At 43.0% G+C, this 27,426-nt stretch overlaps 1 protein-coding gene across 6 annotated transcripts in view; it reads right to left on the reverse strand.

Annotated features, from left to right (window-relative positions):
- RPH3A (rabphilin 3A) overlaps positions 1 to 27,426 on the reverse strand; it is a 480,291-nt gene that overhangs the window by 6,547 nt on the left and 446,318 nt on the right. For all 6 annotated transcript variants that reach the window (XM_073562255.1, XM_073562313.1, XM_073562371.1 and 3 more), the window contains 3 exons: positions 9,926 to 10,077; positions 6,258 to 6,339; positions 3,630 to 3,726 (listed from right to left, as the gene is read on the reverse strand). In XM_073562255.1, the coding sequence (XP_073418356.1) occupies positions 3,630 to 3,726; positions 6,258 to 6,339; positions 9,926 to 10,077 (331 nt within the window). The remainder of the gene's footprint in view (positions 1 to 3,629; positions 3,727 to 6,257; positions 6,340 to 9,925; positions 10,078 to 27,426) is intronic.

Consider the following 27,426-nt stretch of genomic DNA (forward strand, 5'->3'; position numbering starts at 1 on the left):
TAATTAACTTGTCTCATCATAGACACACTATCTAAGATCCACATCAAAATCAGGTAACTTTGATGATTCATTCACTACATTTAAATTGTTTATGCATGGTAATTAAATTTATATGGCTTACTGCCAGAGCAGTTGTCACTTTTTTATCTCCCTATCCCATCCTCACATTAAATAGTATTTGCTAAAGGTAAAAACTTTAGACTAATCAACATTCATAAGTTGCTTTGGTCCGCCTGATGGAAAAGATGGGACAACTTAATTTATTTCACTACAACATAATTGAAACTTTCCCTAGTAGTTTTGGGTCAATGGTGGACATAGCATTGGTGCAGCCGCACATGGGCCCACTACCATCTCAATAGCAGATGGAATTACTCAATATGATGAGATATTGGAATGCAAAAAGCCCATATATTGATCTTGCCCAGGGGTCCTTTTCGTCTGTGTCAGCCAGTGTTGTGGGTTATGTACCAATAAGTTAGTAGGAATTTTCTTACAGAGCTCAAGGTTTTTTTTCCATACTTCTAGGAAAGGACATATTTCCCCATTAATTAAGATTCAGCAGTTAGGTAGACAAAATGATCAGATTTATCCATGGAACTGTTCTGCACCAAAAGTTTCCAGCAACCTCGGACACTGCTCACTATTTGGTGTTGTAGTGTTGTAAGGGGAAGGAACTAACTAGGCGGGAACTTTGGGCGCGCGGGATGCCTGTGAGGTAAAATCAGCTGAGAAGCCTCTGGGCAGAGCAGAGCCTGGGACAGCAGAGCGCTTTGACAGGAGACCATCGACTGAGTACGGCTCAGACACCGCTGTCCCAGCTGACATCACTGTTCTACCTGAGACCGCTGACACAGCTGACAACACTGACACAGCCACCCCCACTGACAGTACTGACCGTGAGAGACAAGGTCTGTGAACGGGACTTAGGCGTGTGTCGATTCGGCACATCAAACCGGGCTGCCCATTGTAAACTGTGTTTGGGCAGTGCTGCAAATCTCCATAGTGTTGGGAAACTCACCGCTGAGGATAAGGATGTATCCCTCTTCATCACCTCATCTGCTGGACCCAAGACCCGCAACAGGATCCCGAGGATTCGCTGCCATCGTCAGGACCATGGGAGGACACCACCAAGATACTACATCATTTACCTCAGGATTGTGATAAACCCTCACTGCGACGCAATCTAGGCAGCACCAGTCACAGACAGAAGTTCAACCGTGACTGGCGCCTGAGTGATAAGTAATATTTTAGAGTGATAAGTTATATTTTATTGTATTGTCAGCTTTACTTGTCCCTGTTCTTTAAGTTATCCCCATTAGCCTTTTGCTGTATTAGGGAATATTATCTTTCTGTTTTCTCCCTGTGTGCAGTTTCTACTGTATAATAAACCCCTTTCACCCTTTGTCTGTGTGCAGTCCGTTACTGCATCCTACGTGCCTGCAGTCTCTTCACACTGTAAAGGAGGCTCACTAGAAATGTGGACTTACAGTGGGGAAAAAAAGTATTTAGTCAGTCAGCAATAGTGCAAGTTCCACCACTTAAAAAGATGAGAGGCGTCTGTAATTTACATCATAGGTAGACCTCAACTATGGGAGACAAACTGAGAAAAAAAAATCCAGAAAATCACATTGTCTGTTTTTTTTTCATTTTATTTGCATATTATGGTGGAAAATAAGTATTTGGTCAGAAACAAAATTTCATCTCAATACTTTGTGATATATCCTTTGTTGGCAATGACAGAGGTCAAACGTTTTCTGTAAGTCTTCACAAGGTTGCCACACACTGTTGTTGGTATGTTGGCCCATTCTTCCATGCAGATCTCCTCTAGAGCAGTGATGTTTTTGGCTTTTCGCTTGGCAACACGGACTTTCAACTCCCTCCAAAGGTTTTCTATAGGGTTGAGATCTGGACACTGGCTAGGTCACTCCAGGACCTTGAAATGCTTCTTACGAAGCCACTCCTTCGTTGCCCTGGCGGTGTGCTTTGGATCATTGTCATGTTGAAAGACCCAGCCATGTTTCATCTTCAATGCCCTTGCTGATGGAAGGAGGTTTGCACTCAAAATCTCACGATACATGGCCCCATTCATTCTTTCATGTACCCGGATCAGTCGTCCTGGCCCCTTTGCAGAGAAACAGCCCCAAAGCATGATGTTTCCACCACCATGCTTTACAGTAGGTATGGTGTTTGATGGATGCAACTCAGTATTCTTTTTCCTCCAAACACGACAAGTTATGTTTCTACCAAACAGTTCCAGTTTGGTTTCATCAGACCATAGGACATTCTCCCAAAACTCCTCTGGATCATCCAAATGCTCTCTAGCAAACTTCAGACGGGCCCGGACATGTACAGGCTTAAGCAGTGGGACACGTCTGGCACTGCAGGATCTGAGTCCATGGTGGCGTAGTGTGTTACTTATGGTAGGCCTTGTTACATTGGTCCCAGCTCTCTACAGATCATTCACTAGGTCCCCCCCCGTGGTTCTGGGATTTTTACTCACCGTTCTTGTGATCATTCTGACCCCACGGGGTGGGATTTTGCGTGGAGCACCAGATCAAGGGAGATTATCAGTGGTCTTGTATGTCTTCCATTTTCTAATTATTGCTCCCACAGTTGATTTCTTCACTCCAAGCTGGTTGGCTATTGCAGATTCAGTCTTCCCAGCCTGGTGCAGGGCTACAATTTTGTTTCTGGTGTCCTTTGACAGCTCTTTGGTCTTCACCATAGTGGAGTTTGGAGTCAGACTGTTTGAGGGTGTGCACAGGTGTCTTTTTATACTGATAACAAGTTTAAACAGGTGCCATTACTACAGGTAATGAGTGGAGGAAAGAGGAGACTCTTAAAGAAGAAGTTACAGGTCTGTGAGAGCCAGAAATCTTGATTGCTTGTTTCTGACCAAATACTTATTTTCCACCATAATATGCAAATAAAATGAAAAAAAAACAGACAATGTGATTTTCTGGATTTTTTTTTCTCAGTTTGTCTCCCATAGTTGAGGTCTACCTATGATGTAAATTACAGACGCCTCTCATCTTTTTAAGTGGTGGAACTTGCACTATTGCTGACTGACTAAATACTTTTTTTCCCCACTGTACTTGGTTACTAATGGAATTGACTTGGGGATAAATTAGGAAGAAGAGTTACAAGAGACATCTAGGAGAGGATTGTTAGAAGCCTGAGAAAATGGACGTGAAAACTATCGCAACTTGTCAAAGTCATCCGTTTATGCAAGAGTGAGAGAAGGGATATAAATATAAAATGTGTGGTCTTCTGCAGTTGGCTACTGTATATAATTGTAGACAGCCATTCAGACCCATTGTGGTGCACCATGTTTGTTGGAGTATGGTTCCATGTAGACTGCACCAACAGCCACTTCATGATCTAAAAATTACAGTTTAATGAGCAGCTACTTGAACTGTGCATGTAATAATCTGATGAAAATGTGAGCACAACCATACACAAAAATTTTATGCACTGTCAAAAGTTGCTAAAACTAATGAAATGCAACAGTAAACAGAGTACCCACTTGATCACTTTTGTGTGCTATTCTGATTGTTATACAGTCAATGCTACCTGGGTAACATGCAAGTAATTGATGTACTATTCAGCATATTTGACCATCTTACCTATATAATCATTAGATTTTCCGATATCATAGTCCCAGACTGATATATCTAGCTGTTTCTTTGCCAGATCATTGTGTTTTACATCAAAGAAGAATTCCTATTAAGAAGAAATAGAAAAAAAAAAAATAAGAGAAAAGGTCAGTTTAGCAATCCGTCATTTACTTTTGATAATTGGTTTAATGTGCTGCTTAAGACAAAAATAAAATCTGTTGCAGTTTTTAGCCAGTTTTTTTATTCAAATATAGAATGTAACACAAAATTTTAATATAAAATTATAATAAAGTAAACAACCATAAAATCAACTGATATATGCTACTTTGATGTATTGTACCAATAGAGGAAGCTTACTGAGTACAGATCTTCTCGAGCTGAGTTCACAAGTCAGTCTATAATTAGAGGCCTTTTGTCTACAGAACATGCCTCCCCCATATCCTGACAGTTTAGAGTTAAGCTGGAGTCACACATAGCGACTTACCAGTGGATCCCAACAACGATATCAACGTGTCAGGATCACTGGTAAGTCGCTATGTGATCGCTGGTGAGCTGTCACACAGACAGCTTCACCAGCGATCAGCACGCCGACGCCGAGGTGAGGAGCGAGCCCAGGAGCAGTGGACAAGTGTGCCTGCTGTTCCAGTCCTCCACCAGCAGAGGGTGCGCCTGCATCCCTGGCCTCTCCTGGCAGCGTCCTGCTGCCTCCTGGTCCCCAGCGTGCGGCGGCGGCAGGTACACTCTCCGCGGGCTCCTGGTCCTCAGCGTGAGGCGGCGGCACCTGTAACTCGCTGGTAACTAACGTACACATCGGGTATCCAAGGGACACGCGTCCCTTGGATACCCGATGTGTACATTAGTTACCAGCTGATTGCTGGTCTCCCGCCTGTCACACGCAGCAATGCGTGAGGGCCAGCGGGAGATCAGCGACGAAAAAAATGTCCAGAGGTTTCTTGCAGCGATCAGCGATACCGGCAGGGGGGCCGGTCGCTGATCGCTGTCACACACAGCGATCTCGCTGGTGAGATCTCTGTTGTGTCACAAAACTTGTGACTCAGCAGCGATCTCGCTAGCGAGATCACATGTGTGATGGGGCCCTTATCTTAGTCACAACAGGTTTAATAGTCTAAAGTCACAAAAGAGAATCCAGCTGTCATCTTTCAAGAGCTTAAAAATAATGAAAGTAGAGAGACAATGATAGCATTGTAACTCACATGAATCCTGCATTAAGATATTCACATTTTTAAAACATTAAAAATCATAACCCAATGGCTATCCATTTTCTAAAAGTATGTAAATGTTTGAATTGCCTTCATGACAAATTATGAATACAGTTATGCGCCTGGTTGATCATATGCAAAACAAAAGAAATGAGCTGGAACAAATGTTGGTATAATTGCAATGTGCAGGTGCATATTCACACTGTAGATCAGTGTCAGGTTGGTGCTGTTATACTGATTAAAATGATACCTTGGTTGATGAAATCCATCTTGTGGTTGTTGTTTAATCTTTATTTTCAGTTTTCAGTTAATGAGATTCTCGCGCTACGGGGCGGCCTGTGGTGAGGGGGGGCAGAATGTGGTGCTCTGCTTACTCATTTATCTGTATTGGGTTATGACAGATCACTGATCCACATGCACCCACAGGCCGCCCCGGGGCACGAGCATATCATTAACTGAAAACTACAAATACAGATTAAACAACAACCACAAGACAGATTTCCATCAACCCAGGTATCATTCTAACCAGTACAATAGTGCAAACCTGACAGTGTCTGTAGTTTAATGCTGAAAATCCTGCTGACACGTTTGCTTTAACAGACCAAACTTAAGGTAAATGTAAAATTAACAAATACCATGCAATAAGTAAATAAATTAATAGTACATGTAAATAATATAGAGTACTTAGTTGAAACTATTTTGATATAAAGAAAATAAAAAAGCCAACCCACTGCAGACAAGGTGTACACAATCAGGATGAACCATAACTCTTGTAGGTCACCTCGCTATGTGTTAACAGGCTTCAAAATAGATGGGGAAAGAGCAGGACCTAGGTCAGACTGTTTTGCACCTGTTACTGAAAAGCTATATAGACAAAGATCGCAGCTCGAAAAAGGGGGAGCCATGCCTCGGTATGTGTAAAGTACAAAAAGCTAAAGCAAAACCAAAGAATTGAGCTGGAACACCTTGGTGTAAGTGCAATGCGTATGTGCACATATACACTGTGGCCACTGGGTGATCATATGGTCACATTAGCTGTTTCCGCATAATTAGTGGGAGAATGACTGTACTTCTGCTGCATTGGCTAGTTTCTTGGACTCAAGAAGAACTTATTTGTTGTGAAAGATATTGCTTGCCCAATTTAAGATTTGAGAAGAAAAGGAGGCAGTTTGTTTTACCTCGAGATTGATTGAAACTGGCAGCCCAAGTTTATCTAATATTATTTTCTGCTAAGGGATACTTTAGCAGTCTTCAGTCTTATGGTCACTTCCGATTAGAGGTCTTAAACTAATGTTTGTCTATTCAAAAGCTATTGTATCAAACTTCCAAGAACTAAGCATATTTGAAAATGACTGCCTTGTTCTTCAAATCTGTATTGTTTGACGCTAAATACACCAATTTCTAAATGTCGTCTCACCTCATTGAATTCAGGATTAAGAGTCTTTTTTTTAATTTGAGTCTTCTGCTTGGACTTCTTGCCTCCGTCAGGTTTTAGCCAACTGTAATAAAAAAAAAATGTAAAAATATTTTTGCATACACTATAATACATTGGATACAAACAACACATTTTCATTTTTTAGATCCAAATGAGTACATGGGTAGTTCCCATTTCAATTTTATTTAACTGTAGAACGCACAACTTCAATCCAGTAAATCATCCTACTGGACAACTGGGAAAGAGACATAGCTAAACAATTTTGCACAAGACTGCCATAAAACATCTACCCACACCTTGAAGACAAGTATTAATGTATCACTTACAGGGGCCAAGATTAAGGAACTTAGGATATGGTCCATGGTCCCTTCTAGGGTACATAAATTCTTTCCCTAGGTGTTCCCTAATTCTGTCAATGCACGAACAAGGCCATCACTTATCACACTTAGTGAAATTATCCCAAAGTTAAAAGATTATGGATTATGAATTCAGGGATATATTTTTGTTTTCAATCACCTCCACCAAATGAGCACAATCCACAAATACAATCTCATACATATTCTCACATCTCCTTAATTGGTACTGGTACTTAATTGTACTGACCTAGAAAATCATATTTCCAGGTAATTTTTTATCGCACAATTGCTACTATTGTAGGGATCCACTCTCTCAGGTAGGCATTAGGTAGTGTTTACACAGGGAATGAGGTTTGAGCCAAACATGTGCAGTTTTATTGCTTTAATAAAACTCCAAGATTCAGATCCAAAACACTGTTTAAATTTATGCACAGTTCACTGTGACATCGGCGGCTATGCCCGCCGATGCCCCTCCAGCAGCAGCGCACGCCACAGCGTCTCCTTATCTACGCGCCCCCGTCCAGGCGCGCGCCCATCCTACGTTCCTCCTCACAGCTGCTCCTGGCACCCGCTCCCTGTCGTGCGCGCGCCCCTCCCGCTCTCTCCCTCCAGCGGTGGGCGGCGCTGAGGGGCAGGACAGGGGGACGCACTTCCGGGTGCTAGGATACTTCAGGCGTCCTCGCTAGGTGGAGGACGCCTGATGATCGTGTAGCCTCCTGCACCCTCTGGCCGCTACAGTCCTCTGTAGTTCCTCTTGTCCCTACTCTGCTCCCCCGCCGTGCTCTGTGCTACAGTCCACTGTTGTTCCTCTAGTCCATGCCCAGTCTCCCTGCCGTGCCCTGTGTTACAGTCCTCTGTAGTTCCTCTTGTCCATGCTCTGCCCCCCTGCCGTGCCCTGTGTTACAGTCCTCTGTTGTTCCTCTAGTCCATGCCCTGCCTTCCTGCCGTGCCCTGTGTTACAGTCCTCTGATGTTCCTCTAGTCCATGCCCTGCCTTCCTGCCGTGCCCTGTGTTACAGTCCTCTGTTGTTCCTCTAGTCCATGCCCTGCCTCCCTGCCGTGCCCTGTGTTACAGTCCTCTGTAGTTCCTCTTGTCCACGCTCTGTCTCACTGCCTTGTCCTGTGTCTCATTCCTCCATCTGTCAGTCCCGGGTTCGTATCAAAGCCATCCTTCTCCCTAGTCCTTATTTGTCCGTGGAGCCGTCCCTCTTGGTCCGGCTGTTGCGCTTCCGTCCCCTGTGGTCCTGCCCCAAACGATCCCTGTATAGGGGTCGGTCTTCACCTGGAGTGCTCGGCCCAGGGGCTCCGGATCCGCAATCCAGAGGGTCCACTCTCCGACGTAGCTCTTAACTAAAAAACGTCACATTCACATTGAACAGGCTGCAGCTTCCACTTATTTCTCTGCAGCTCCAACACAAAGACTGCTCAGCTTTCCTAGCTGACCCATGCAGTCTCCATTCAGAGAGAAATCCTGGCTTGTCACTCTCATAGCTACAGCTCACAATTTTGGCTGGTCACTCAATAGCTTCAACACACTATTTTATGCTCAACATCCAGTAGACTGAAACAAGGTGAAGCCATTTCTTGGTTCTTAGTCAAAGGTAGTTAGGTGCATCTATTCACAACCTGCAGTATTTAACAATACTACCCAACCTTGCTGCACTATAAAAAGGAAGCCTAAAAAATAATGGTGATTTTTCTTTTTTTCCCATCATTTCATCCCTCTTAGGATTTTTTTTTTACTGCTTTTCAGTACATTTTATGGTAAAAATTAATGGAGTCATTAAAAAGTACAACTTCTCTCATGATAAAAAACAAGGCCTCATATGAGTATGTTTATTAAAAAATAAAGTTAATTTTTTTTGAAAAAAGAGAAGGCAAAAAAAGTAAAAACATGCCCAGTCATAAAAAGATTAATAATTTATGCTTAAGTGGCAATATGGCAAGAAGAACTATGGACCTATGGTTTATATATTCTTAAATCAGAATTATTCAACCTTAAAAGAAGCTGTTCAGGTATTTAAAAAAAAAAAAAACAGGCAGCAGCATATAAGATAAACCACAAAAATACCTATTAAATACCATACACTGTGGCAGCCAGATACAGTTTAAAAAAAAAGACTATGGCTACAATTCAACAAAGTGTTTATGCCAGAATTCTGGCATAAACACTTTGAAAAGTCAAAATATTTTTGTGCAACAAGTATTTGTAGAAAAAAAATTGCAACTCATGCCGCTATCAGCCAATTGTGCCAAAATGAGCATAGACGGGGTGGATGGAACGAGGTAACGCCTGCCTGACAGATACATCAAAAAGTGTTGGAATACATGACACCAGAAATGTTACTCCAGTCACTGACTGGAATTATATTTCTGGTGAAGTGTTCCGAGGTGTAGGCAACTGATCAGATGTGCTAAATTCATTTAGTGGTTGGTGTCTCTCAGTGAATTCAGAACATCTCATTCATGCATGCCCCACATAAGACTGGCATAAGAGATGTCATTTCTAATGAATCGGGGCCAAAAAGGTTTTTGAAAATCATACACTCGGTTGCCACAGAGTGTGTGCACGTGAGGAGTGACACTACTTCTTGCCATTTGTGACTTGTATAATCTATTTTCACCAGTTTTCATCTCTGCAAACTCTCTAATTTTCAATTAATTCCAAGCTTGCAGCAAGAGACTAGCTACTGCGAGGTCTGCCATATTTGGCACACAGAAACAGAGTGATTCCTGCACTTTAGTCCTTAGTTCACACAGAAACAGAAGTAGCAGAGGCATGGATGAAATTATACAGCATTACAGAGTAGTGTAGATGTGAATCCAGCTCAGAGGTGAGTCAAAAGACTTGTTAGAAATCTAGAGAGCTTTCTCACTCTATTTGTCACTCCTCATTCTTCCCATATCCAAAGATTGTAATAGTAGGTGTAACCTTACACATTACTGTGTGCTGGCAGTCAGTCTTGTCTTGACGAGATAGAGTTGAACTGTTTTTTTTTTTTCTGGATGGATTACAAATTCAGAAGATGGGGGGGTGCAAAGAAGTGACTCAAAACTGGAGAAAGAGGTCAAAATCTCTGATAATATTTATTACAAAGTTTCTCATATAGCCCCATGATATTGATTTATGGTGTTTGTTGATAGTACAGTTACCATTCAATTGGAGTTTTTACTCTATTACTCTAGCATTATTGAAATATGTGATTTCCAGCTATAATACATTTTATTTGATACAGTAAACAGATTATTGGAAATTATATTTTCAGTAAGTTAAATGATACTGTCAGTTACTTACAGTTTAACAAACGGATCAGAGTAGCCATTAGCGTCCATTGCTGCCAAGTGAACACAGCGTACGACCCCAATAATCAGCCCTCCTTGTTGAGTGTTGTACATGAGAGAAAGTAGAATCTTTCCCCTGTCTTCTACATCGCCTCCACGATCTGTCTGCAAAATTAGAAGTTGATGACACGTCTTGCTCATACATGCCAAAGTTACATGAAAAAAGGGGACCGTTATATAAAAAAAACCCAAACAACTCAACTCAATACATTATGACGAACCAAATTAGTAAGATCGGTGTTTCTTAATATCAGTAAAACAAGTTCTGTGTGTTCTACTACATTTTCTCTGATAGATCACATACAGTGTAAAATTTTCAATCAAAATAGTTTTTAAAAAAATGCTCCTATGTCGAGATATCGCTGTTACATTCTGGTTATAGTGTGAGCTGTGTTTTTTTCTTGTTTCTAAACTCTTACTCCGAACATCCATTGTTGTAATTAGAGTTGAGCGACTTTGGTCGGATCGGGTTTCATGAAACCCGAATGAAACAAAATTTGTTTCAGATGAAACTGGTCCGACTAGGGCAAAAAAAAGTCGGAGTTTCGTCCGAAACCCGACCCCAATGCAAGTCAATGGGGAATAAAAGTCGGCACTGAGTGGATGAATGTCAAATTTTGTTTCATTCGGGTTTCACAAAACCCGATCCGACCAAAGTCGCTCAACTCTAGTTGTAATGTGTCCAATGTTGGAGGTAATAGATGCATAATCTCGCTGTCAGACCTCCTGTACACAGGCAGTTGAATGATTTCCGTTATTTTGCAGACTGGGCAATAAAAAGGCAAGCAAAGAAGCAGCTCTTTCTTACTATTCATTTTGACAGTGACTCGAAAGAACAGCAGGGGGCAGTATAATAAGGATCTAACAAGAGAGGAGACATGGGAGGATTTTCCTTATTTGTAAATTAAGCCATTTTAAAACTTGTGCTTGATGTAATCTAACAGAGAAAATGTAAATTTAGAGGGGACCTGTCAGTAAATTCACGCTGCATGATTGCAGCCAGGTATATTTTTCTTTGAAACGCTTTGACACTTCAGAGAAGACAGATTTAAAGATCCAGCCATGAATCATAGGCAGAGGCGACACTAGTCTGGTGCTGCCCCCAGCCAGCTTCTCCCCACAGTAGTTTAGCAGGTCTTCTCCTCATGTGCGCTGTTGTCCTGCCAGAAATCGGATAACCAGCTAGTATAGCTCATGTGTCTATTAATTAGAATAGGACACATTCATGGTGTCTGACCATGGTCTCAGCAGCATCTTTCAATGCCCCATGCATCATAGTAACACAGTAGCAGGAAAATACAGATAAGTCAAATACAATTTTACCTCCAATTATTAGAAACTGAACCTCTCAGGTGATTTATGCTGCCCAAACCACCATGATTGCGGCCAGGAATATTATTCTCTGAAACACTCCAGCGTTACTTTGAATATCTGACCAGGAGCAGAGAAGACTAGTCTCTGCATATGGTCCCCAGTCGGCTCTTCCCAGCATTGAGTGACAGGACTCTTTCATGCTTGTATGTAGGGAGAGACCTGTCAATCACCTCTTGCAGCACTAGGAAAAGCTGGCTGGGAGCAGAGTCAGACTAGTCTCATCTCTCGCGATGGAGCCTGGCAAGATCTTCAAAGTGTACGTTCTCTGAAATGCTCCAGAGTTATAGAGAATAATATACTTGGCTACAAGCTTGCAGGCCTGAAGACTAAATTTATTACAGGTTCTCAGCCTGGAGTCTGTTAATTTTTTGTAGTGATGAAAGAATTTGCACTTTCTTGTGTGCACTTGCATATATTCATCATAATCAATTAATTATGATCAGAAAAAGTTTGCCTTAAGGTACTGTCACACTTAGCGATGCACCAGCGATCCCGACCAGCGATATGACGCGGTCAGGATCGCTGGTACATCGCTAAGTGGTCGCTAGTGAGCTGCCACACAGGCAGATCTCACCAGCGACATCGCTGGGGACGGGGGTCGCTACTTACCTGTCACACTAGGCGATCCTGCATCCTCCCGCCCGGCTCCACGCTCGACGCTCGTCGCTCATCTCTCCACAGGAAGCGCCGCAGGAAGCGAACAACGAGAAACAGTCCAGCCTGTTCTCGCGTGATCAGCGATAAATAGCGGGGAAGCGGGTCGTAGGTAAGTATCAGACACAGCGATATCGCTAGCAATATCGCTATAATGTCACAAGTTATTGCGATATTGCTAGAGATATCGCTTAGTGTGACAGGCCCTTAACCGAATGTCCCTGACACCAGTAGTCAAAAGTAAGCAAGTAGGGTGTGTGTGTGTGTGTGTGTGACTGTCTATGTGAATGATCACACGCACACACCTGCCCTTGACTGTTACCTTTAGTTCCTGCCTGGACCAACAATTGCTCACCACAAGGAAGAGGATGAGTCAATCAGTGGAAAAAAATTCTAGAAAAGTTTCCATTTCATTAACCCATTTACTATTTACTAGCAAAAGTCTGATTACTAGTACTGTGAATTTATTCTATGGTGTGACGAATGGAGAGCACAATTTACCTGATCAGCCTAAGGCACCAAGATGCGTTGTCCTGTCACTGACTAGGAAACTATAAATCTGACCTGACAGGAAATGATCAATTATAAATTGCTGTTGGCAAAATTTTCCCATGTTGTTCTTGGACTGTTAAAAATTGCATAGAAAATGGATGCTAAAATCCTAAATTCTTCTTAGTAGAAAGCAGTGAAGGATCATTATGCTACTGCACATTATTTTTTACAGATAATTCACTGTGGTGTGCGCAGTGATAATGTGGATATTCTTATTTTCCTATGTAAACCAAATAGGAAAAAGTGCTGTGATTCCAGGGCATCGCCACAGAGCTAAGACAAGGGTGTATGTGCTGCTTACAAGCCGAAGAACAGCTGCCAGAATACTCACTGCTCCCCATGCCAGGACTATGTGTGTGGAGAGCAGTGAGTGTACGTTGCTCTTTAGTAGCATGCACAGTGTCAGCCTCCGACTTCCTGCAGCTGCTGGGCTGCTACTAAAGGGAATGAATATTCACTACATTCCACACCTAAGGGAGTAATGAGCAGTAAATATTCATTCCCTTTAGTAGCCTGCAGCTGACACTGTGCCTGCTACTGGCGTGGGGAGCAGTGAGTATTCCGGCAGCTGTAATTCAGCTTGTAAGCAGTGCACGACATCCCTGTCATGTGCTCCTTACAAGTAGAAGCTGAGCGGAGGAAAGCAAGTGTAATGGCTTGGGTTTTTTTCTATGTTTTTCTGATGGGGCCCTGCATACCATGATGGGGATGGGGCCAATCATACAAGGATAAGGATAGTGCCACACATACCAGGATGCTATTAAACAGAAATGAATGTTCACATCTCTCCATGGTCCATGGACGTGGAATGCAGTGAATATTAATTTCACTTTAGTAGCAGGCACAGGAGTAAGCCGCAGCAGTCGTCTCTTGCCTCCTGTGATCCGCTGCTTCACCACTGTTGCTTCCCCACCTCCCCACCACAGCCAGAGCAGGTACATTTGTACTATAAGATGCATCCCCCATTTTCCTCCACATTATTGGAGGAAAAAAGTGCGTCTTATAGTGCAAAAAATATGGTAATCAGGTATGTGTCCTAATATAGTAAGTCTTAGATTTGGCTTAGATTTGTTCTCGTAAAAAAATGTCTAGCTAAGCTACGGTTCAAAATCCCATTTTTTATATTATATCTATTTTTATTTATTCTGCAATGAAGAGGTTGTGTAGTCCTTCCCACATACTGTTTATTACAATCACATTCAAGCTGATAAACCACAAAGGATATTCCAAAATGAAAAACTGATTAATAATATAAGACTCTCTGGTTGTCATTGAAGTAAATGTTGACCACCCAAATCAGCTACATGATTTATAAGAGTCATATTCCTCTCGAAAATGACACATGGATTTAGGGGTAGAACCTTTGACAGTAAATGGTCACTTTGAATAATGGACCAATCTTTGGACAATGCAGTTCTGATGTCATGTCGGACGCTGTTCACACCACAGCGTCCGGCAGGCAGAGGTAGTTCCACCTCCAGCCACTATAGCCTCAGTGGCGCCGGCTTGATCTTCAGGCTCTTGGGGGTTAATCCTGCTGGAGACCAGGTTGGAAGGTTAGTCACGCCCACGGTCTTTAAATAGTCATACTGGCATATGGGCGTCGCCGATTATAGCTTGTGTTTTCATACCAAGTGGTTCCGGTCTGGAGTGGAGGTGTTGCAGAGAGAGAGATTCGTATCTGGTGTCGTATGATCCGTCGTTATCCTTTCTCCTTCCCATATTTGTGTTTAGTTGTGCCCTGTTCACATTACTGTATATTCCTGTGTGTGTGCGGCGCAGTGCAGTTTAAGTTCTCCCTGTCTGTCTTATTTGTGTAGGAGCTTTGGTGGTGTGTCTCCTCACTGGGTGGAGGGTGGAGGGTTAAGTGCAGGGCTGAGCAGGAGATAAGGAAAGGGTGGAGGCTCAGGCATTTGCACCTTCAGCAAAAACCCTGGGTTGAGGGTCAGACAGGGTTTCCCCTAGTGAAAGGGACACCACAGGGGCCCCGGGTATTTCTGCCTTAGTTGTCCTAAGCCCCGCGTGACATTATAATCGGCCCACATTTTTCAGGAGTACATGGATCCCATGGATTCCATAACCCGCCAGTTGGCGGCGCTGTCCTTACAGGTCTCCGAGTTGAAAAGGGCAGTTCAGCAGCAGGGCCTGGTAGTAGCAAAGGTGCAAACGGCATCTGCAGGTATCGGTGCAGAGCCGAAGTTTCCGCTGCCAGAACGATTTTCAGGCGATCGCAGCAAATTTGTCGTATTTCGGGAGGCCTGCAAATTATACTTCCGCATGCGGCCAATCTCCTCAGGTAATGAGGCCCAGCGAGTAGGGCTGGTGTTGTCATTTCTGAGTGGTGACCCCCAAGCATGCGCATTTTCCTTACCAGCTGATTCTGCTACATTTCATTCGGTCGATAATGTTTTTTCTGCCCTCGGGCTCATTTACGATGACCCTGACCGACTGGCTCTAGCGGAATCTAAAATCCGCGCCCTCCGCCAGGGGGAGCGCTTGGCAGAGGACTATTGTTCGGAATTTCGCCGCTGGGCTGTAGACACACAGTGGAATGACCCAGCACTGCGGAGCCAGTTTATTCATGGGGTATCAGGGAGGGTGAAACAAGCCCTCCTGATGTATGAGACTCCGGCATCATTGGAGTCTGCCATGAGTTTGGTGATACGTATCGATCGCCGTTTTCGTCAGGGGGCACAGGAGACGCTACCTCTGGGGGAAAGCAGAGGTGCAGGTGTGGTTGAAGTAGATGAGTCCCCTGAACCTATGCAGATTGCTGGCGTGGCACAGGTTCAGCCTCGCGCTCCGGGATTCCGGAAGCCCAGAGCATGTTTCTACTGTGGTAAAAGAGGTCATTATGTTAACTTTTGCCCGGTACTACCTAAGAGGGTCACATCGGCGGAAAACTGTTAAGCTCAGAGGGTATGGAGGAGACCCAACTGAGCGTATGCATATCCTCCATGATGGTATCTCAATGTATGCTCCCTGCCAAGGTTATTATCGCCGGCAGAGAGCTACCTATATCAGTGTTTGTGGATAGCGGTTCCGCTACCAATCTCATAGATGAGGAGTTTGCACACACCGCCGGGTTTAAGATCGAAAAACTTCCTCACCCCATACAGGTGGTGACCATTAATGCTGTTCCCCTCCCTCAAGGGGAGATTACTGAGTTTGTGGTAGAGGTGAAACTCCACATTGGGGTCCTACATTCTGAATCGGTTACATGTAGGGTCCTCTGTAATCTCCCAGCTCAAATGGTCCTGGGTTTTCCATGGCTGTCTAGGCACAACCCGGTAATTGATTGGAAAACTCAGGACATAGTGCAATGGAGTGGTTTCTGCCAAGACAATTGCTTGGCCACATGTGTGTCCGCCGTGACGCCCAGCCTGCCGGAGGCTTTGCAGGATTTCGCGGATGTTTTCTCTGAGAAGGGTTGCTCAGAACTGCCTCCACATAGAGCCTATGACTGTGCGATTAGGTTAAAACCCGGGGCCAAATTACCTAAGGCCAGGATGTTTAATATTTCTGGTCCAGAGAGGCAAGCTCTGAAAGACTACATCGCGGAGAGTCTGAGCAAAGGACACATCCGGCCTTCGTCCTCGCCTGTAGCCGCGGGGTTTTTCTTCATTAAGAAGAAAGATGGGGGGTTACGCCCGTGTCTGGATTTCCGAGAGTTAAACCAGATTACTATCCGTGATCCCTACTCAATGCCGTTGATCCCGGATTTGTTCAGCCTGGTAGCGGGGGGCAAAATGGTTTTCCAAGCTGGACCTCAGTGGGGCGTATAACCTCATAAGGGTCCATCAGGGGGATGAGTGGAAGACGGCGTTTAACACTCCTTAGGGTCATTTTGAGTCTGGTTATGCCGTTTGGGTTGACCACCGCACCTGCCGTTTTCCAACATTTTATTAATGATGCATTTGCTCATGTCCTGGGGAGATTTGTGATTGTATACCTGGATGATATCCTCATTTATTCTAGCGATCGGGACACTCATTTGGAGCATGTTAGGCAGGTGTTACAGTTGCTCCGGGAGAACCAGCTCTATGCTAAGCTGGAAAAATGTTTATTTTTTGTCCAGGAGTTGCCCTTTTTGGGATATATTGTGTCCGCAGCCGGTTTTAAAATGGACACCGCTAAGGTGCAAGCGGTGCTGCAATGGGAGAGGCCGGAGAGTCTGAAAGCACTCCAGCGGTTCCTTGGGTTTGCGAATTATTATAGGAAATTTATAAAACACTTTTCGACTGTCGCCAAACCGCTCACGGACATGACAAAAAAGGGTGCCGATCTGGCGAACTGGCCTGAGGTGGCTATACGTGCATTTGAGTGTCTGAAGAATAGTTTTGCTTCAGCCCCCATTCTGGTGCAACCAGACGTGTCTAAACCTTTTGTGGTAGAGGTTGATGCGTCGGAGGTGGGAGTGGGGGCAGTACTGTCTCAAGGCTCGTCCTTGAGCGAGATGCATCCATGCGCCTACTTCTCCAAGAAGCTGTCGCCGGCCGAACGGAATTATGATATCGGCAACAGGGAGTTGTTGGCCATCAAACTGGCTTTTGAGGAATGGCGACACTTCTTGGAGGGGGCGGCTCACCAGGTCACAGTTATCACCGACCATAAGAATCTGCTCTATCTGGAGTCGGCCAAGCGTCTGTCTCCTAGGCAGGCTCGCTGGGCATTGTTTTTTACTTGTTTCAATTTTCTTGTGACGTACCGTCCCGGGGCTAAAAACACCAAGGCGGATGCTTTGTCTAGGTGTTTTCCGGGGGGAGAACCTCGGGAAGAGCCGGTACCCATCCTCTAGAAAGGGGTAGTGGTCTCGGCTCTCACGACGGAGGTAGAGGCGGAGATTGCCGAGGCCCAAGAGGAGGTACCACCAGGACTTCCAACCAACAAATCATTTGTACCCCTGCATCTTCGGCTTAAGGTGTTGAAGGAACACCACGATTCGGTACTGGCTGGTCATCCAGGGGTGAAGGGCACCTTAGAGCTGGTATCGCGTCGTTTCTGGTGGCCCAAAATCCGGCAGGACGTGGTCTCGTACGTGGCAGCTTGCATCACGTGCGCTAGGGCTAAGTCACCCCGAACCCGTCCTGCTGGCACGCTACAGCCTCTGGGGGTACCCAATAGGCCATGGACAGAAATCTCCATGGATTTTATCACTGACTTGCCAGCCTCGGCAGGGAACACGGTCATCCTGGTGGTGGTTGACCGTTTTTCAAAGATGGCGCATTTTGTGGCGTTGTCCTCTTTGCCCAATGCTAAGACGTTGGCTCAGGTATTTGTGAAGGAGGTGGTCAGACTCCATGGAGTACCATCTGACATAGTATCTGATAGGGGTACGCAATTTGTGGCGAGGTTTTGGAAAGCTTTTTGCTCAAGGTTGGGGATCAAGTTGTCACATTCATCGGCGTTTCATCCACAGTCTAATGGACAAACTGAGCGCATGAACCAAAATCTAGAACAGTATTTACGATGTTTTGTGTCCGACAACCAGGAGGAATGGTCTACTTTCCTTCCTCTGGCCGAATTCGCGTTAAATAATCACTGCCAAGAGTCATCAGGAGAGTCTCCATTCTTTTGTGTGTACGGTCAACATCCTCAGTTTTGTACCTTACGTCAGGGTGACTCCGGGGGTGTCCCGGAGGAGGATCAGCTAGGAGCCCAATTGTCATCAGTCTGGAGGCGGGTGAAACAGCGTTTGTTGAGCATGAGTGCCAGGTACAAACGGGTGGCTGACAGTAGACGCGTGCCAGGTCCGGACCTGTGTGTGGGTGAATGGGTGTGGGTAGCTACGAAGAACATAAAACTCAAAATTCCATCTTTAAAACTGGGTCCAAGGTTTATTGGGCCTTTTAGGATTTCTGCCATCATTAACCCAGTGGCTTATCGGTTGGAACTTCCTGCGGTGTACAAAATACATAACGTTTTTCACAGTGCTTTATTGAAAAAGGTGGTAGGCTTGGTGGACACGACGCCGATGCCACCTCCACTCATGGTGGATCGCGATTTAGAGTTCGAGGTCGCCAAGGTAATGGACTCTCGAGTAGTACGCCGTACTCTTCAGTATTTGGTGCACTGGCGGGGGTATGGTCCGGAGGAGAGGTCTTGGGTTCCAGCCTCACACATACATGCGGATCGGCTGGTCAGTTCTTTTCACCGTCGTCATCCGGACAAGTCGGGTCCTATGAGTCTTGAGGGCCCTGGGGTCCCTCGTAGAAGACGGGGTACTGTCATGTCGGACGCTGTTCACACCACAGCGTCCGGCAGGCAGAGGTAGTTCCACCTCCAGCCACTATAGCCTCAGTGGCGCCGGCTTGATCTTCAGGCTCTCAGAGGGTTAATCCTGCTGGAGACCAGGTTGGAAGGTTAGTCACGCCCACGGTCTTTAAATAGTCATACTGGCATATGGGCGTCGCCGATTATAGCTTGTGTTTTCATACCAAGTGGTTCCGGTCTGGAGTGGAGGTGTTGCAGAGAGAGAGATTCGTATCTGGTGTCATATGATCCGTCGTTATCCTTTCTCCTTCCCATATTTGTGTTTAGTTGTGCCCTGTTCACATTACTGTATATTCCTGTGTGTGTGCGGCGCAGTGCAGTTTAAGTTCTCCCTGTCTGTCTTATTTGTGTAGGAGCTTTGGTGGTGTGTCTCCTCACTGGGTGGAGGGTGGAGGGTTAAGTGCAGGGCTGAGCAGGAGATAAGGAAAGGGTGGAGGCTCAGGCATTTGCACCTTCAGCAAAAACCCTGGGTTGAGGGTCAGACAGGGTTTCCCCTAGTGAAAGGGACACCACAGGGGCCCCGGGTATTTCTGCCTTAGTTGTCCTAAGCCCCGCGTGACATCTGATTGATTTGAAGGACTGGTTGAAGGTTCCTACAGTATACAGTAAAGCCATATTTTAATTTGATATTATCGGGTTCAGATTTGGTCTTCTTATCGTTTCCCATTGTACTGATGTGGTTTTTGTTAATTTTGTTGTTTTTTAGTAAGGATTTTGTGCGATTAAAAGTATCTTTAAGAATATTTTTAAGGTGTCGTTTTTCAAGGAATCTTCTTTTCAATATCATTGAGTCACTTAAAAAAAAAAATCTGTATCTAGAGTACAGTTCTTCCTAATCCTCCAATATTGTCCATATGGAATATGTTGGATCCATTTGGGAAGACAGTGGTTGCTTGAAAATTCAAGACACCTGTTGACAAGGACATTTTTGAAGCTTGTCAAAGTTACAATATTAGTAACTGTGGTGCATTTGTTCGGAGACCTGGGCAGAAGAGCGGTGCTGCCCCTTTTCAGGTGATTTTTACAATATTCCCCTTACTGTCTTTTGATATTTTGGAGGTTTAAAAAAATCAATATCATGTTCGAAAAAATAATGGTGCATTTTGGTTCCTATGGGACATTTTACTGTGAACATAGCAATTTGCAGCAATTCAGAAAGTTTTGGACAGCATTACCCTAAACAGGTGATCTCATGTGTAAAAGCCCTGACAAGGGCAAACTTGAAAATTAGAGCTAATTGCCATGTATAGAAAAGCTGGACCAGATGGGACTTCACTTTACAATTATAATCAGGGTCAGCTTTTGAGATGTAACAAGGGTAATAGGAAATGGGGCAATGACCGAGCTGCAAAAAAGATGATCTGAATAAACATAGTGTATATTTTAACATTTTAGAGAAATTACTTTGTTCCATGCCGGAGTCTAAATTAACTCCATTTATTATCTATGCAAAGGTGTCTTGACTGACGCTACAATGTGCAATCATAGACATAGGGAATTATGCAGATGGCGCCTTTAGCAGGTGCTTCCAGCTGCTGTAGAAGGGTAATGGTGTTACAATATCATCCCAGTGTAGGCAATGATTTTTGTAACCAAAGTATATGCTGTATCGACAAAAATAATGGCAAAATGGAACGACAAAAAAGGCGCATGCATATACATCCTAACTGAACTGAAGATTGTCCAAAAAATTAATGTTACATTTAACAGATTGTTAAGAATTTTTCTATTTAATAAATACTGAATGGAAATCTTTATATAAATTAAGAGTTGATCCATAATTGAATATGCGCTTTTTTGAGGGGTAGAGGGAGGATTATTTTCTCCTTATTTCTAGTTTTTTTTCCTGCCAAATTCATTATCTTGCTTTTGCAAGTCTTTGGGAGGTTTACACCCCACATGCCCACATCAGACATTGCCTCTTTGAACCCTGCTCATAATAGGTACTGTTCACATGGTCAGGTTTTAAATACATTGGATAGGACTGCTCTGAGGGGTATACTTTGGCGTTGGTGGAGCGGCTTTGCGTACATTTTTTGCAAAAAAAGTATTAACTAAATACCCCGTTTTGTTATCTTTTTACTAGCACTTGCTGTTCATTGTTGGAATTTTTTTACAGTAGAGTATTTTTTCACATTTGTTGTATTGTGTTTCTCTGTGTTCCAGTCTCTTGGTGGTGTGAACACTGACATACAGACTTGTTCACTGTATGTGCATGGCCCATGCGTTCGTTTTTATATCAAATTCATTATCTATTCAGAATCTATTTTTGACCCTTAAAGGGAAATTGTCACCTGGTTTCTCCTACTCCATCTGAGAATAGTATGATGTAGGGGCACAGAATTCAACAAAGTGTCACTTACTGGGCTGCCTGCTGCAGTTTTGGTAAAATCACTGTTTTATCTGTGGCAGATCTAGCAGTTCTCTGAATGCTGAGCTGTGCATAACCCCGCCCACATCACTGATTGACAGATTTCTGTGCACACTGTGTATAGGAAAAAAATGCCAATCGGATGTGAGGCCGGAGTTATACAGAGCGCATTAATATGGAGGACTACAAATGACAAGTTTACAAGTTCTCTAGTGATAATAAATAAACAGTAGCAGTAATTTTTCAAAACTACAGCAAGCAGCCCACTGCTGGAATTAGGGTCTCTGTTTCTACATTATATGTTGAAATTATTTAGCACATACCTAGTAATTGATTCCCTGTAAGTTCCTTGCAACTTTTCATTTATATCTGTCAGTGTAAGCATGGTTTTCAGATGCCTGATGTTTTTCATTAATTCATCATTTGACACTTTTTTGGGACAAATTTACTCATCTATCACCCTGGTATATTTTTTAAGGTTTTGCCTTTTTTTTCTCAGTTATAGACTAATCCGGAAATTCTTTTCTGTATTATGTATTATGTGACTTAACTCTAAGCCTACGTTCCCATGATGAGCATTTGGTGAGTTTCTGAAGGTGTAGAAATTCTGCACCTATTTTTGAAATTAGGTTACCTATGGTTTATTAATGAAATTTTGTGTGCTGTATTTTAACATATGTTTTTATCGCATTGTTGGTGTGTCACGCTTTAAATAAAGCCGCTTTGTTTTTGATGCTTCTTGGTATTTGGCTTTGACAAAACTTTATTGATTTACTTAGGTGTGGATTACGGTATTTTTTTTATGCATTTCAGCCACAGAAACGCACTAAAAGCGCATTTGTATTTTATACCTGCGGATTTTCCGCATCTAATGCAAGTTTAAGGAGAAAATCCACACAAAAAACTCATGCACATGCTGTAAGAAAAAAAATAAAAGCACAGTGAGCACCAGATTTCTATAAACCCATCCACATTGCTGGAAGCGTAAGATGCTGCGTTTTTGATGCAAGAAAAATACGCAGCATCAAAAATGCACAAAAAGCTCATAGTGATAATGTAGCCTACACGAGTAAGAGAGCGAGAATTATTATTGAATTTGTCCTAAATTCATTAAATATCATGTTGCATTTTGTCCTGAGGGAAAAAAAAAAGCATATGACAAAGGAAAACAAAAACATAATGGATCAGAGCCTGTGTTTAAAAAAATCTATATTGAATTAATTCTTCTTATGGCAGATTTATGGGTACAATTGTTTGAAGACTACACAACACATTTCGAGGTAAATACATTTCTCTTATCCTATCAGTTTCTACCAAAATATACACCTGGATTCTAGACTAGGATTGCTGGATTGGTTATGGTCATGCAGTTACACCACTATGGTCTTACATTGTCTGCGAGAATCCATTAGACAAACAATGTGACCTGTCCCATCACGTGAAGTGTCACGCAGGTCTCCTGTTTGGAGTCCCATAGTAACTCAAGACAAGTGCACAAACTTTTATTCTTGGGAACAAAAATGAAAGCCATTGTCTATAATATTAATATACTGTCAGTTTATACCAAATATTTCATGCTACATATGTAGCATTTTATTAAATTTGGGGCAATATAAGTCATTTTCACAGCATGAGAAAAGATGCATCTTTAAAAAAAAAAATTGATAAAGTCCCCCTCATTGCTTTTTAATGCTGATCAAAAGACGATCCCCGACTAGAAATAATTTTTGGAAACCATTTGATCAGCATTCCCTAAAAACATTCATTTGCTTTTATAAACTTACACAAATAGATGTTTATGAAGTAAATGATTAGACTGCAATATTGATATTCTACAGCAGCGAGAGCTAGTCAATATGGGATGATATTTTTAAGCAACTATATAAAGGTCATTAAGAAGCAGTTTCCTAGCTTTGGATTTAAGGCACCTACAGGCAGAGTTATGAGAGGTCAAACTAATTCGGCCATCCAGTCTGAGTCTTATGAAATGACTGTGACCTTCTTCTAACTTATTTGGTACACAGACTTCTTACGATTCATTAAACTGGTACATAATCCAATTTAGTATATTTTAGGCAATAATGAATGATGGCCCTGCTGACTTTAGCTCCAGGGCTTTTTGTGCTTCTCCTTATTACAGTGTTCACTATTGCTCTTCTCAGAGACTGGTGCCAAGAATGATGAGCAATCATTCCTCTTGGTATGATACAATGTATAACACTGGCAATATTTTTATTCTACCATTATTAATTCATAAATTATAAAAAAAAAAAATATATTGTTTATGTTTAGACCAGTACAATATGTGAAATACAAAGTAAATACATGTATACAATTTACAGAAAAAAACATTGAAAAAAAAAAATATTTTACTTTGAAAAAATAACTCAAAGAAAAGTTTGGAAAGTATGCTGTCATAGAGGCTTCCGGCAGCCAACTCTAGTGGGGTTTACTGCAGCAGCATAATGATCACGGTCAAAGAGGGTGCGACCATCACCAGGGGCCATAGAAGAAGGGGGCGTAATCAGTGGTGGGGTGGGGCTATTGTGGACTCATGAATATGGAGGACGACATGGCAGCAAATTTACTAGTTCTCTAGTGATAATTTCTTGCTGATTTAAACATTAATTTTATCAAAACTACAGCAAGCAGCCCAGTAAGTGACACATCTTTGGACTCAAGGTTCCTGTCTCAATATTACATTGCTCTCAGATTAGGTGATATCCAGAACTTAACAACCCATTTATATAAAAATATTTAACTTTTATTATTATAGCAGTCAAATACTCAGTGAAACGAATATTACATATACTGTATAAACTATATATATATACACACACACTATATATATATATATATATATATATATATATATATATATATATATATATATATATATACACACACACTCACTGGCCACTTTATTAGGTACACCATGCTAGTAAGGGGTTGGACCCCCTTTTGCCTTCAGAACTGCCTCAATTCTTCGTGGCAGAGATTCAACAAGGTGCTGGAAGCATTCCTCAGAGATTTTGGACCATATTGACATGATGGCATCACACAGTTGGCGCAGATTTGTCGGCTGCACATCCCTGATGTGAATCTTCCGTTCCACCACATCCCAAAGATGCTCTATTGGATTGAGATCTGGTGACTGAGGAGGCCATTTGAGTACAGTAAACTCATTGTCATGTTCAAGAAACCAATCTGAGATGATTCGAGCTTTATGACATGGCGCATTATCCTGCTGAAAGTAGCCATCAGATGTTGGGTACATTGTGGTCATAAAGGGATGGACATGGTCAGCAACAATACTCAGGTAGGCTGTGGCGTTGCAACGATGCTCAATTGGTACCAAGGGGCCCAAAGAGTGCCCAGAAAAAATTCCCCACACCATGACACCACCACCACCAGCCTGAACCGTTGATACAAGGCAGGATGGATCCATGCTTTCATGTTGTTTACGCCAAATTCTGACCCTACCATCCGAATGTCGCAGCAGAAATCGAGACTCTTCAGACCAGGCAACGTTTTTCCAATCTTCTACTGTCCAATTTCGATGAGCTTGTGCAAATTGTAGCCTCAGTTTCCTGTTCTTAGCTGAGAGGAGTGGTACCCAGTGTGGTCTTCTGCTGCTGTAGCCCATCTGCCTCAAAGTTCGACGCACTGTGCGTTCAGAGATGCTCTTCTGCCTACCTTGGTTGTAACTGGTGGCAATTTGAGTCACTGTTGCCTTTCTATCAGCTCGAACCAGTCTGCCCATTCTCCTCTGACCTCTGGCATCAACATGGCATTTCCGGCCACAGAACTGCCGCTCACTGGATTTTTTTTCTTTTTCGGACCATTCTCTGTAAACCCTAGAGATGGTTGTGCGTGAAAATCCCAGTAGATCAGCAGTTTCTGAAATTCTCAGACCAGCCCTTCTGGCACCAACAATCATGCCACGTTCAAAGGCACTCAAATCACCTTTCTTCCCCATACTGATGCTCGGTTTGAACTGCAGGAGATTGTCTTGACCATGTCTACATGCCTAAATGCACTGAGTTGCCGCCATGTGATTGGCTGATTAGAAATTAAGTCTTAACACACAGTTGGACAGGTGTACCTAATAAAGTGGCCAGTGAGTGTATATATACACACACACATAAATACACACAGTACATACATATACATACACATATATACATACACATACGTACACATATATACATACACAGTAACACAGTTGTTAAGGTTGAAGGGAGACTTTAAGTCCATCTAGTTCAACCCATATCCTATCCTAACTTGCCCTAACATGTTGATCCAGAGGAAGGCAAAAAAAACCCCATGTGGCAACAGTAAGCTTCACATTGGGGAAAAAAATTCCTTCCCGACTCCACATACGGCTATCAGACTAGCTCCCTGGATCAACGCAATATTAAGGAGACTAGTGTATATACCCTGTAATATTATACTTTTCAAGAAAGGCATCCAGTCCCTTCTTAAATTTTAGTAGTGAATCACTCATTACAACATCATATGGCAGAGAGTTCCATATACACATACATACACTACCGTTCAAAGGTTTAGGATCACTTAGAAATTTCCTTATTTTGGAAAGAAAAGTCTTTTCCAATGAAGCCAACATTAAATGATTTAGAAATACACTCTATACATTGCTAATGTGGTAAATGACTATTCTAGCTGCAAACGTCTGGTTTGTAATGCAATATCATCATAGGTGTATAGAAGCCCATTTCCAGCAACCATCACTCCAGTGTTCTTATGGTACTTTGTGTTTGCCAACTGTGTAAGAAGGCTAACGGATGGTTAGAATACCCTTGAAAACCCTTGTGTAAGTATGTTGGCACAGCTGAAAACAGTTTGGCTGATTAGAGAAGCTATAAACCTGACCTTCCTTTGAGCTAGTTGAGAATCTGGAGCATTACATTTGTTGGCTCCATTAAACTTTCAAAATGGCCAGAAAAAGAACTTTCATGTGAAACTCAACAGTCTATTCTTGTTCTTAGAAATGAAGGCTATTACATATAATAATAATTAATAATAATAATAATAATTTTTATTTATATAGCGCCAACATATTCCGCAGCACTTTACAATTAAGCGGGGACATGTACAGACAATAAATTCAATACAAGTTAAGACAATTCAAACAGTGACATTAGGAGTGAGGTCCCTGCTCGCAAGCTTACAATCTACAAGGAAATGGGGGGACACAGTAGGTGAAAAATGCTTGTTAATTCAGGTCTGGCAATTATAATAGGGATTTTCATATAAAGCTGCATGATCCGGTCATCAGCCCGTGTGTTTAAGTGCAATAGACAAGTATCAAGTGCAGTTATCATGTGCATGAAGGGTGTGGAGACAGATGAATAGTAGGGTGCAGATTCAGAATAATATTTGGAAGGAGGGAACAGGGCAAAGTTAGCTTGCTGGGTAGTTGATGTGGTAGGCTTGTTTGAAGAGATGGGTTTTCAAAGCACGCTTGAATAGGTCAGGGCTAGGTATCAGTCTGATCGCCTGGGGAAGTGCATTCCAGAGAGCTGGAGCAGCACGAGAGAAGTCTTGGAGGCGGAGGTGCGAGGTTCGGATTACGGGGGATGTTAGTCTTAGGTCATTTGTAGAACGGAGGGCACGTGTAGGGCGATAGACAGAGATGAGAGAGGAGATATAAGGCGGTGCAGAACAGTGGAGAGCTTTGTGGGTGAGAGAGATGAGTTTATACTGGACCCTGTAGCGAATAGGTAGCCAGTGTAATGACTGGCACAAGATGGAGGCATCGGTGAAGCGGCTGGACAGAAATATGACCCTGGCTGCCGCATTCAAGATGGATTGGAGAGGAGAAAGTTTGGTAAGAGGGAGACCGATCAGAAGAGAGTTGCAGTAGTCCAGGCGAGAATGAATAAGAGCGACAGTAAGAGTCTTAGCAGTTTCAAAGGTGAGAAAAGGTCGGATTCTGGAGATGTTTTTAAGATGCAGGTGACAAGAGCGACTGAGTGATCGGATGTACGGAGTAAAGGAAAGTTCAGTGTCGAATATGACCCCAAGACAGCGGGCATGCTGCTTGGGAGTTATGGTTGAACCCTCCAGGGTTATTTCGATGTTAGGTAGAGTGAGGTTAGTAGAGGGGAGAAACACAAGAAGTTCAGTTTTAGAGAGATTTAGTTTCAGATAGAGGGAGGACATGATGCTAGAGACAGCAGACAGACAATCCTTGGTATTTTGAATTA

Source organism: Dendrobates tinctorius, unplaced genomic scaffold (assembly GCF_039654945.1).
Source record: "Dendrobates tinctorius isolate UK_male_01 unplaced genomic scaffold, ASM3965494v1 ptg000003l, whole genome shotgun sequence".
NCBI classification, from domain to species: domain Eukaryota; kingdom Metazoa; phylum Chordata; class Amphibia; order Anura; family Dendrobatidae; genus Dendrobates; species Dendrobates tinctorius.